The sequence below is a fragment of the Triticum aestivum genome, chromosome 2D (assembly GCF_018294505.1).
Source record: "Triticum aestivum cultivar Chinese Spring chromosome 2D, IWGSC CS RefSeq v2.1, whole genome shotgun sequence".
Classification (NCBI taxonomy): Eukaryota; Viridiplantae; Streptophyta; class Magnoliopsida; order Poales; family Poaceae; genus Triticum; species Triticum aestivum.
This window is the reverse complement of record NC_057799.1, coordinates 54,988,793-55,000,129: the sequence shown is the minus strand read 5'-3', so window position 1 is coordinate 55,000,129 and position 11,337 is coordinate 54,988,793. Positions and strand designations below refer to the sequence as shown.

The 11,337-nt window shown below is 47.9% G+C and overlaps 1 protein-coding gene across 1 annotated transcript; it reads left to right on the top strand.

Moving 5' to 3' along the window:
- The first annotated feature begins 490 nt into the window (after positions 1–490).
- Positions 491–2,109, top strand: LOC123048669 (thioredoxin-like 1-1, chloroplastic). The gene is made up of 4 exons (XM_044471718.1): positions 491–831; positions 1,054–1,236; positions 1,335–1,499; positions 1,614–2,109. Exons 1-4 carry the CDS (start codon positions 637–639, stop codon positions 1,887–1,889), a joined length of 819 nt encoding a protein of 272 aa, XP_044327653.1. The 5' UTR covers positions 491–636; the 3' UTR covers positions 1,890–2,109.
- The last annotated feature ends 9,228 nt before the right edge of the window (positions 2,110–11,337 follow it).

Genomic DNA, 11,337 nt, shown 5'->3' with positions numbered 1-11,337 from the left:
TTGAAAATAGCCACGACTAGATTATACAGAGAATATACTACATGCGCAAAAAATCTGACTTTTATCCAGTTACCAGTTTACCCCGCGGCAACTGTAAGATCTGCTGTAGACGAGCTGTGGTAACCGGCCAACAGCATGAATTTTCTCCATTTTTACCATGCTCCAACAGACTAGTGGGCCATGCGAACCACGCCCTTTTCGTTGTGTGGTCCCACGCAGGCAGACACCGTGAACACGTGGCGCTTTAACCTCCAGTACCTACCGGCCCAGCCCTAATCTTATCCAAAACATATCCACTCCACCGCACCTTTTACACCGGCACAAACGGCCCGCCCCAACCGCCCCCACCTCGTGGCCGCCACCTCGCCGTCCGATGCATGATCCGACGGATGTCAAGAATTCACCCCACGTGAAAGCCGTTCGGGCGAAGACGGTAAAAAAAAGCGTGTGCCTTTTTCGCTTTTCCTCGCTTCGTTAAAAGGGGCGGCGACCTTTTCTTCCTCGCCGCATCTCCCCATCCGCCATTGCCCTTGACTCGTGCTCCCTGCCTCTCTTCTCCCCCGAGACCCCCTCTCTCTCTCTGTGCGCGCGCGCGCTCGTGCTCCCTCTTCCTGCTCTTCCTTCTGCTTGGCAGCCATGGCCAGCGCGCTATGCGGCGGCGGCGGCAGCGTGGCGGCGCCGTGCGGGGACTTGGGCGCCGCGGCGGCGCTCGCGGAGTCTTTGCCGATGGGCGCTGGGTACCGCTCCAAGAGCTCCTTCCCCGCCGGGAGGGTGGCGCTGGCGGACAGGCCCCTGCCCCGGAGCCTCCAAGCGGCGGCCGCTGCTGGACAGGTCGGTCCTTTCGTTCCAATCCGCGTTCTTGTTCCCTGTTCGAGATTTTCTAGACGAGATCTTGAGATTTCAGTTCCATTTTATCTGTTCTGTGGGCTGAAATTTCTGTTTTGTTACTTTTTTTTTGTTTTATTAGTTTTAGTTTTTAGCTGGTGGGGAATACAATGCTGCAGACCTGCAGTGCTGGACGCGGACTAAATTAGAGCTGGTTGTTGGCTGCAGATGAACGGGAACCTGACGATTGGCAAGGCCATGAGGTGGTGGGAGAAGGTGACGCACCCCAACATGAGGGAGGTCGAGTCCGCGCAAGACCTCGCCTACTCCCTGCTCAACGCCGGCGACAAGCTCGTCGTCGTCGACTTCTTCTCCCCCGGCTGCGGTGGCTGCCGCGCTCTCCACCCCAAGGTAGAAATTCTTGGCCAAAAGCCCCGGTTCGATCCAACAATTCTGATTCCAAACACTGCAAAGTATACTCAAGCGAATTCGGTTCTTCTGATGTGCAGATTGCGCAGTTCGCTGAGCGGAATCCGGACGTGCTGTTCCTGCAAGTCAACTACGAGAAGCACAAGTCCATGTGCTACAGCCTCCATGTCCATGTCCTCCCTTTCTTCAGGTTCTACAGGGGAGCTCAGGGCAGGGTCAGCAGCTTCAGCTGCACCAATGCAACCGTAAGTCTCACTTGTATACTGTAAAACGTTTCTGCTTACTACAAAAATGTTCTTCATACACGTTTAAGATGAGATGAATGCTGACATGCTTGCTGCAATTCGATCCGATTACAGATCAAGAAGTTCAAGGACGCCCTCGCAAAGCACTCGCCGGACAGGTGCAGCCTCGGCCCGGCACGGGGGCTCGAGGAGGCGGAGCTCTTGGCTCTGGCTGCAAACAGGGACCTGGAATTCACCTACAACGAGAAGCCGACGCTGGTGCCGATCGCCGAGGCCATCCAAATGGAAGCTGCCTCCATTGGCGGCCCATGGATGCCATTGCCTGCGGCCGCGACGCAGCCTCTCACTCTGGGATCTGAGAATGGCTCGCTGATCCCCTCTGGAAGATAGTAACTCGAGACCAGGCCGAATCCGGCCATTTCTGTACAGATTTTCTTCTTTTGTTGTGTGTTGTATTGAATTCGAGAGGCAGAATCGCAGGCTAAGGTTTTAGTTTTTGTAAACCTGCCGAAGCTCTATTGTGATCGTGTTGCTGCAACTAGCCGTTGCTCATCAATGCAATCCTTGGTTTAATGAAACAATGGGATGATGCCTCCCCAGAATTAAGATCCTTCATGACTGATCATCTCCATGAATTCTAGTTGCTCTCTGTTCTTTCTCTGAGATTGTTCTTTCTCCAAGATTTAGGCGAAAAAATGCGGGTACTGAGGCCTAATGACAAGGTTGAGTGATTTTGAATCGGATCAGAGCTTTGATAACAGGATCGCAAATCGTAGAATCTTCACTACCAGGACCGTAGAAAAGTAGAATTTATGAACGATAATCGTAGAATCAAATGAGTTAGTTTTGGTTGTGATTCTGACAACCTTGTAATGAGAACTTTGAATCAGTGTGCTGGGTAAGCTTGACCCTCTTGAGAAGGATTTCTGTTGGCAGGTCACACTCATGTGGTTCAGCATGCGTGGGCGAAGTTTGTTCGGAAGAAGATCGAATTGGTGTTGCTGAGACGGAAGGCCCATAAAAGCTGTGATGTGCCGTTGCATCAACCGGGCATGGTGACGATAAGCATTATTGGGGGCTTTGATGGTTGATGGATAAGGAAGGCGCCATCATCCTTGTCGCCTCCACTGAAAACGAGCAAACGGTGTGTAGATGATGGTCGCGCCCATGCGCTAACCGATACGGTCGTTAGGAAGCTACAAGAATTGGTGTTGGAATCAGGCGCACAGTTGTATCGGGAATCGGGGATATCCTAGCGTGTAGACTAGAACATACGTACGTTGGATGAGATATTATCTCAACTGGTACAAGAGAGCGGTCAGATGAGCTTATCCGGCTTGAAGTGCAGTGTCGACTTCTGATGCTTTTATGCTAAGTTAGATCATTGTGCATGCCGTGTACAGAATTCAGAAGCATCCCTAATCTGACGGCTTGGATAAGGTTGGCTTAAGTTGATCTGCAAGAAATCAAAATTCAAGTAATGGAGTTAGACACCTTAAGCAATCGGTGGCACTCAGCAGGCCTACAAGCTGACAGCTTAAGCCTGCGATTCTGTACACGACATAACAACAAAAGGTGTCTAACTCTATTCGAGCAACTCTTGCAGACCCCTTATATCGCCCTGACCCACAAAATCCCACAGCCACCCGCCACCGTCGCCGCCCGCCCCGCCGCCTGCTTTCCGGCCACTTCCGCCGGCAGGATCACGCCGCCGGGCCGCACTACACCCGGGTCCACTCGCCGGCGCCCCGGATCCGCCGAGCCGAGCCGTCCCCGGGTCCCCGTCGCCGAGTCTATTCGGCCGCAGTCTGCGCCAGCCAGCAAAACGTGTTTTCCATGAACTGTAAACGCGTTATAAGGGGTCTGCTAGAGTTGCTCTTAGGAGTAGTATCTAGTTGGCTTTTCGTTCTTCACAGTCGACAAGGGAGGGCTTCCATGGCAATGCCGATCACCAGCCAACGCTGCTGTGAATTGGGAGAGACGACGGTGACCACTGCCTGCTGCATCCCGCCGCAATTAGTTCATATTGCCACGAGTGAGGGGCGTCGGGACCACTAGCTGTTGATCCTCATCATGACACACCACCATTGTTGCGAGCGGGAAGGGGCAACGCGAGCCACTTGCATCGTCATCGCCGGTGTTGCAACGCAGCACGAAGGCCGGAGGACGACGCTGCTTGCCTCCGGTGCTGCAATGCAGCACGCATGAGGAGGCTGGGCTACTCGCCGTCAGTGTTGCAACATAGCACAAAGGAGGAGGCTGGGCAGCTCGCCATTGATGGCGCGTTGTGATACGTCTCCAACATATCTATAATTTTTTATTATTCCATGCTGATATATTATCATGCTTGGATGTTTTACAATCATTTTATAGCAACTTCATATCATTTTTTGGGACTAACCTATTGACATAGTGCCCAGTGCCAGTTGCAGTTTTTTGCTTGTTTTTTACTTCGCAGAAAATCAATATCAAACGGAGTCTAAACACCATGGAACTTTTTGGAGAATTTTTATGAACTAGAACACCCAGGATGGGCCAGAGAAGTACCAGAGGTGTACCCCGAGGGGGGCACAACCCACCTGGGCGCGCCGGGGGCCCAGGTGGGTTGTGCCCACCTCGGTGGCCTCCTGCACCGCCTCTTCGCCCTATAAATTGTCAAATATTCCAAAAACCCTCAGGGTAACCCAAGATTAGAAGTTCCGTCGCCGCAAGCCTCTGTAGCCACGAAAAACCAATCTGGACCCCGTTCCAGCACTCCGCCGGTGGGGGAAATCATCACCGGTGGCCATATTCATCATCCCGGCGGCCACCATGATGAGGAGGGAGTAGTCCACCCTCGGGGCTGAGGGTTTGTACCAGTAGCTATGTGTTTAATCTCTCTCTCTCTCTCTCTCTCTCTCTCTCTCTCTCGTGTTCTTGAGATGTCACGATCTTGATGTATCGCGGACTTTGTTAATATAGTCGGATCATATGGTGTTTTCCCCTCTCTATCTTGTTGTGATGAATTGAGTTTTCCCTTTGAGATTTCATTTTATCGGATTAAATACTTTTATGGATCTGAGAGCACTTGATGTATGTCTTGCTATGAATACCCGTGGTCAATGGGGTATCATATTGATTCACTTGATATGTGTTTTGGCACTCAACTCGCGGATTCTTGAGGTGACATTGGGGTAATCTATGCATAGGGGTTGATGCACGTTCTCGTCTTTGTTTCTCCGGTAGAAATCTTGGGGCACTCTTTGAGGTTCCTTTTGTTGGATTGAGTTTTATGAATATGAAATTGTTTGATGCATATCGTATAATCAACTCACGGATACTCGCGGTGACATTAGATTTGGTTGATGTGTATCATATGGTGTTATTTTAGTACGAACTCTTGGTTAGATCGATCGGAAAGAATAGCTTGGTGTTATTTTAGTACGAACTCTAGGATAGATTGATCGGAAAGAATAGCTTTGAGGTGGTTTCGTACCCTACAAACTTTTTTTTCTTATGCTCTCCGCTAGATAGGAACTTTAGAGTGATTCTTCGTCGCATGTTGAGGGATGGTTATATGATCCAATTATATTAGCATTGTTGAGAGATTGCACTAGCGAAAGTATGGACCCTAGGCCTCATTTTCAAGCATTGCAATGCCGCTTGTGCTCACTTTTGTTACTTGCTACCTTGCTGTTTTTTATTGTTACTATTACAAAAATCAATATCTACTATCCATATTACACTTGTATCACCATCTCTTCGCCCAACTAGTGCATCTATACAAATTACCATTGTATTTGGTGTGTTGGGGACACAAGATACTCTTTGTTATTTGGTTGCAGGATTGTTTGAGAGACCATCTTCATCCTACGCCTCCCACGGATTGATAAATCTTAGGTCATCCACTTGAGGAAAATTTGCTACTGTCCTACAAAACTCTGCGCTTGGAGGCCTAACACAAGTCTACAAGAATAAAGTTACGTAGTAGACATCATGCTCTTTTCTAGCGCCGTTACCGGGGAGGTGAGTGCTTGAAGGTATATCTTTAGATCTTGTAATTGAATCTTTTAGCTACTTGTTTTATCACTAGTTTGGTTTATAAAAGAAAACTACAAAAAAATGGAATTGAGGTTGCATCATATTATTCATCTTTATAATGTATTTCGTGAAAATGATGGAAAGAAAAATTGTGCTCAATTGATAGAAGAAGAATTCAATAAAATGTTTGGCATAAATGATGAGCATGATTGTAATGTTGTTCGTATGAATTCTTTGAATATCCATGATGCTAATAATATGCAAAGCCATAAGCTTGGGGATGCTATGTTTGATGAAGATGACATTTTTAGTCCCCCAAGATTGGATGTGCAAATTTGTTATAATGATTGCATGCCTCCTATTTATGATGATTATATTGATGAAAGTGGGTTTGGAAGAGTGTCAACTCTAGGTACTAATGATCCCACTATTTTGGATGGTGTACCTTTTCACAATATTGATAAAAGTGGATTTGGAGAGGTCATGACTTTACTTAGTGATGAATCCACTATTTTGGAAAATGTTTCAATTGATTATGAGAACAAAGTTACTATGTATGATGATTATGCCGATGACATGTATGCTATAAAGAATAACGATAACCATGAAACTTGTCATCATTATTTTAATTTTCACTCTCATGATAGTTATTTTGTTGAGTTTGCTCCCACTACTATTGATGAGAAGAAATTTGTTTATGTGGAGAGTAATAAGTTTTCTATGCTTTTGTGTCATGAAAAGAATGCTTTATGTGATGGTTATATTGTTGAATTTCTTCATGATGCTACTGAAAAATATATGAGGGAGGAACTTATGCTTGTAGGAATTGCAATAATATCAAGTTTCCTCTCTGTGTTGAAAATCTTGAAGTTGTGCTTGTTTTGCCTTCCTATGCTATTTGATTCTTGTTCCCATAAATTATTTGATCATAAAATCCCTATGCATAAAAAGTGGGTTAGACTTAAATGTGCTTGCCATGTGCTTCATGATGCTCTCTTTGTGTTCCAATTCTTATCTTTTATGGTAGCATCATTGAAATCATGCTGCCTAGCTAAAAGGCATTAAAGAAAAGCGCTTGTTGGGAGACAATCCAACACTTTTACCTACTGTTTTTGTGTGCTCACATGATTATGATACTGTAGTGATCATGTTTTGTAGCCTTTGTTTTAATAAAGTGCCAAGTAAAGCCTTTGGGATAGTGTGGATGATAGTTGACTTGATTCTGTGCAAAAACAGAAACTTTTGCTTTCAGAAATAGAATTGTTTAAATTCACCGGAACAAGATAAAATTCTGATTTTTTTTACAGATGATTGATATAAAAATTGTCTACGTTGTCCTAATTTTTCAGAATTTTTGGATTAGTAGAAGTATGGTAGTTGTCCATATCATTACAGACTGTTCTGTTTTTGACAGATTCTGTTTTCAATGCATAGTTTGCTTGTTTCCTAGTTTCTATGGCTTATATTGCTCAATATAAATTGTGGAAATGATAAGGTACAGTAGGTATTGTGTGGGAACAATTATGAATCTTGTCTTTTGCAGTACCAAAGTGAATGATTTGCCTTTATCATACTAACCTATCTCATGAAGTTCCGTTAAGTTTTGTGTGATTGAAGTTTTCAAGTTTTGGGTAAGATATCGATATGAGGAGAATAAGGAGTGACAAGACCCTAAGCTTGGGGATGCCCCAGAAGGCATCCCCTCTTTCGTCTCTAACAATATCGGTAATCTTACTTGAAGCTATATTTTTATTCGTCACATGATATGCGTTTTGCTTGGAGCATAATTTTATTTTGTTTGTATTTGATTTCTGTTATTTACAATAATTTTTTGCATCTTTTATTTCAATAATAGTGGTAATGATAGCTTTTGCCATGCTTATTTTGCAAGTCTACATGTTGCTGTTTCAAAACAAAAAGTTTATCGCTGTTACAAAAATTCCCGAGAAAAGTTAGAATGTGATAAAATGTTGAAACTTTTTGCACAATAAGCTCTGATAAATTCTCTACAGTGTGATAATTTTTCATAATTTTTTCAAATGTTGGTAGTTTGGCTACCAAATTCATTGATCAGAGAAAAAAAAAACAGTTACAAAGAACCCAGACTGGGCAAGCACCTAAAGAAAAACAGAATAAGGAGCATAAGAAGAAAAGAAACAACGAAGACGGGTCAGCCAGGATCGAAAGGAATTCCTGCACCGGCCAGGTTCCACAAGCAAATCTCATCCCTAACTAGAGTAATGAAAGCATTGTGGCTGAGTGATTCCATCTTGAAAAGCCGTCTGTTACGCTCGCGCCAAATTTCCCAGGCCATCAGGTGCATTAGTGACAGTGTTCCTTTTTGCTTGCCCGTTGCCGCATCTCGGAAACAGCTGCTCATCCATTGGTTGATGTTGAAGCTCCAGGACAACGGCTTTAGCAAAAGTAGGCCTGTTCGGGAAGCGATCGCGTCCCAGCTTAGTCTGGACCAAGGGCAGTCAACTAGAAGGTGGAAAGGCGTCTCGAGGTTCCTCTCACATAGCGGACATAAGTAATTATTTTCCCAGCCTCGTCGGAGCAAGGCATCCGCAGTCAAGATCCTTTCCAGTATGGCAGTCCAAATGAAAAAAACGGCATTTTCCAGGAGCCCATGCCGACCAAATAAGCCCGTAGGCATCCATAGGAATTGCGCCCTCAAATTGCAGCAGGTACGCCGACCTTGCACTGTACTCTTGGTCAGACGTGAACCTCCAAGATATTGTAGCTGGCTGGCCGGAAATCAGATTAACGTTCTCCAGGAGCGAAGCCAGCCCTGTTAGCTTCGCGATCAGATGCACATCGAGACCACGGGACAGGTCTGACAGCCATGTTTCGCCCTGGATGGCCTCGTGAACCGATCTGTTTTTTCCTTGCAGAGATCTTGAAGAGGCCCGGAGCAATGACTTTGGGGCACTGACCATTCAACCATCTGTCGTGCCAGAACCTCGCCAGCCTTCCATCGCCAATTTTGATGTCAGTGGCCATACAAAACAGCATGCGGTCGGCCGAATCACAAGGTAACGGAGATTGAGCCCAAGGCCGTTCCGGATCCCGCCACGCAAGCCACAACCATCGAAGACGCAGCGCGGCGCCGAACTTCGCAAAATCCACGACTCCTAGGCCGCCGAGGTGCTTAGGCCTGCATATTTGGCTCCATGCCACTCTGCATTGGCCGCCGTTACAAGTGCTATCTCCATTCCACAGCCATGCCCGGCAGATTTGTACCATGCGTTTTAGCACCCAAGCCGGTAGTTTGTGCACGGTCATCATGTAGATCATTAGAGGTATTAGATTTGCCTTTAAGAGCACCACTCGCCCACTCTTGGCCATGAAACGCCCCTTCCAGCAAGCCGATCTGTTACTGAATTTTATCAACAGGGGGTCAACATCTGTCTTTGTCAGGTTTCTAAGGGAAAGCGGCATCCCTAGGTACATAGTCGGGAACTGTTTAACGGGGATTCCAAGGGGCGCCAGAACGCGATCAAGGTAGCGGCCAGCGCATCTGATTGGCAGCGCAAGACTTTTGGTATTGTTCACATGCAGTCCCGTGGCCGAGCCAAAACAGTTAAGCAGTAGTTTGATCATTTTCGCATCATTCTTGGTGGGGCTCACGAAGAGAGCCACATCATCCGCATAAAAGGAGCATCTCATCAGGTTTCTGCGGCCCGGCAGTCGTAAAAACACGCGATGCTCGGTGGCCAAAGCCATCATTCTCTGTAATGGATCCATCGCGAGGATGAAGAGGAACGGAGAAATGGGGTCCCCTTGCCTTAGTCCCTTTCGGTGATGCACCGCCTCGGATTGCTGTTCATTTATCAGTACACGTGACGAAGATGTGCGCAGCAGCATTGCTATCCATTCACGCACCGAGCACCAAAACCTCTTGCTTCTAACATTTCAAGGATGTAATCCCACGAGATGGAGTCCAAAGCTTTAGCTATATTCAACTTTAGCAGGATAGCTGGTTTCTTGGTCTTGTGCAAAAATCTTGCCGTGTTTTGAACATACAAGAAGTTCCCCTGGATGCTACGCTAGCTTCTTGATAAATGCACTTTGGCAGTGATGGACCAGGCCACTAAGTTTAGGGGCTAGGCGACGCGCCAGGATCTTCGAAAAGATTTTGATCAGACTATGTAAAAGGGAGATTGGCCTGAAGTCTTGCAAATTGTCAGCACCCTGCTTCTTAGGTATTAGTACTATCAGCGCCTTGTTGACTCGCAGCAGCCCTCGACTGTCCATTCTGTGTAGCTGCTGAAGCGCCGCAAGAACAACAACTTTGATCGTCTCCTAGCACGATTTGAAGAAACAACCCGAGAAGCCATCCGGACCCGGTGCTTTTTCTGAAGGCATATCATCAATGGCTTGCTTGACCTCCTCGAAGGTGAAATCCCCCTCAATATCCGTTAGATCCTCATGATCAAGGCCAAGCTCGTCCCAATTAAGAGTTGTGCTCCAAGGTTGTGATCTGCCAAAGATGTTCATGAAGTGATCGTGGGCCAGATCTGTCATCGCGTCCGAGTTGGAGACCGGCCCAGCAGGGCCATGGAGCACATGAATCGTGCCATGATTGCGCCGCGCATTGGCTTTCCTCTGGAAATTTTTTGCGTTGGCGTCTTCAGCTCTGAGCCAAAGCACTCTGCTACGCTGTCGCAGTTTTTTTTTAATTTTCACCGGGGGGAGAAGAAATCCTCCCCACCTGAATTGTATTCATTTACCTATAGGCTTTGTAGCCTAATACAAGATAGGGTTCAAGTGAACCAGAAGTACAGGGGCACGGGAAGGAGAAATAAAGAAAAACAACACATAGATAACACATGGCGAGGGGGTGGACACAACACAACAAGGGGCACCACGGACGCTCGAACTGCAGCGGCGAGCCGAGACTAAACCATGACACTGCACCATCGACGCAATCGAAAAACACCGGGCAACCAAGACTGCACAACGCCGCGACACCACCTGTGTCATGGGGTACATTCGAACGGTCACGCCGGGCCGAGACGACGCCACGGCACCTGTGTGCCACAGGTGTAGTCAGAGGGCATCACCCGGCATAGAACTTCATAGAGCACACCCAAAACATCACAACAAGGGGCACCACGGGCGCTCGAACTGCAGCGGTGAGCCGAGACTAAACCACGACACTGTGCCGTCGACGCAATCGAAAGGCACCGGGCAACCAAGACTGCACAACGCCGCGACACCACCTGTGTCATGGGGTACATTCAAACGGTCACGCGCGCCACGGCACCTGTGTGCCACCGGTGTAGTCGAAGGGCATCACCAAGCACAGAGCTCCACAAAGCACACCCAAAACATCACAAGACCGAGGATGAAGACAACGCCATCAAGATGGAAAACGACGGGACGCGTCGCCGCTGTCTCGGCCAGCAGGAGGCCGACCAAGGATTTCTCCTCATCCATGGTCACATCCGCCACGCGACAAGTCACAGAGCAGCCGCCAGTAGCGCCGGGTAGCGCTGGAATGGACGGCCCCAGATCCAGGTGAATCCAACCGGCGGAGCCACGCCGGCAGGCACCCTTGACGCCGAGGGCACCAGCGAGGAACCGGTGCGGCGCCCCCATCGGGAAAAGCCACGAACAGTGACAACCCACTGAGGAACTGGGAGGTGGAGGGCTCCAAAGTCGCAGGAGCCACGACGCCACCTTCGTTGGTGAGCACGCCTAGAAGCACGACGACGATGGGGGGCGGTGGAGGCGGGGAGACGTGGTGGCAGAACAGTAGTTGGCGACGGCCCGATGCAAGGACGCGGAGCAGGGGCGGGGTGCAGCAGTGAAC

Coding starts and splice junctions, on each gene's coding strand:
- LOC123048669 (XM_044471718.1), top strand. CDS start 637: ATGGCCAGCGCGCTATGCGGCGGCGGCGGCAGCGTGGCGGCGCCGTGC. Junction 832..1,053: donor CGGCGGCCGCTGCTGGACAG/GTCGGTCCTTTC, acceptor TGTTGGCTGCAG/ATGAACGGGAACCTGACGAT. Junction 1,500..1,613: donor TCAGCTGCACCAATGCAACC/GTAAGTCTCACT, acceptor ATCCGATTACAG/ATCAAGAAGTTCAAGGACGC.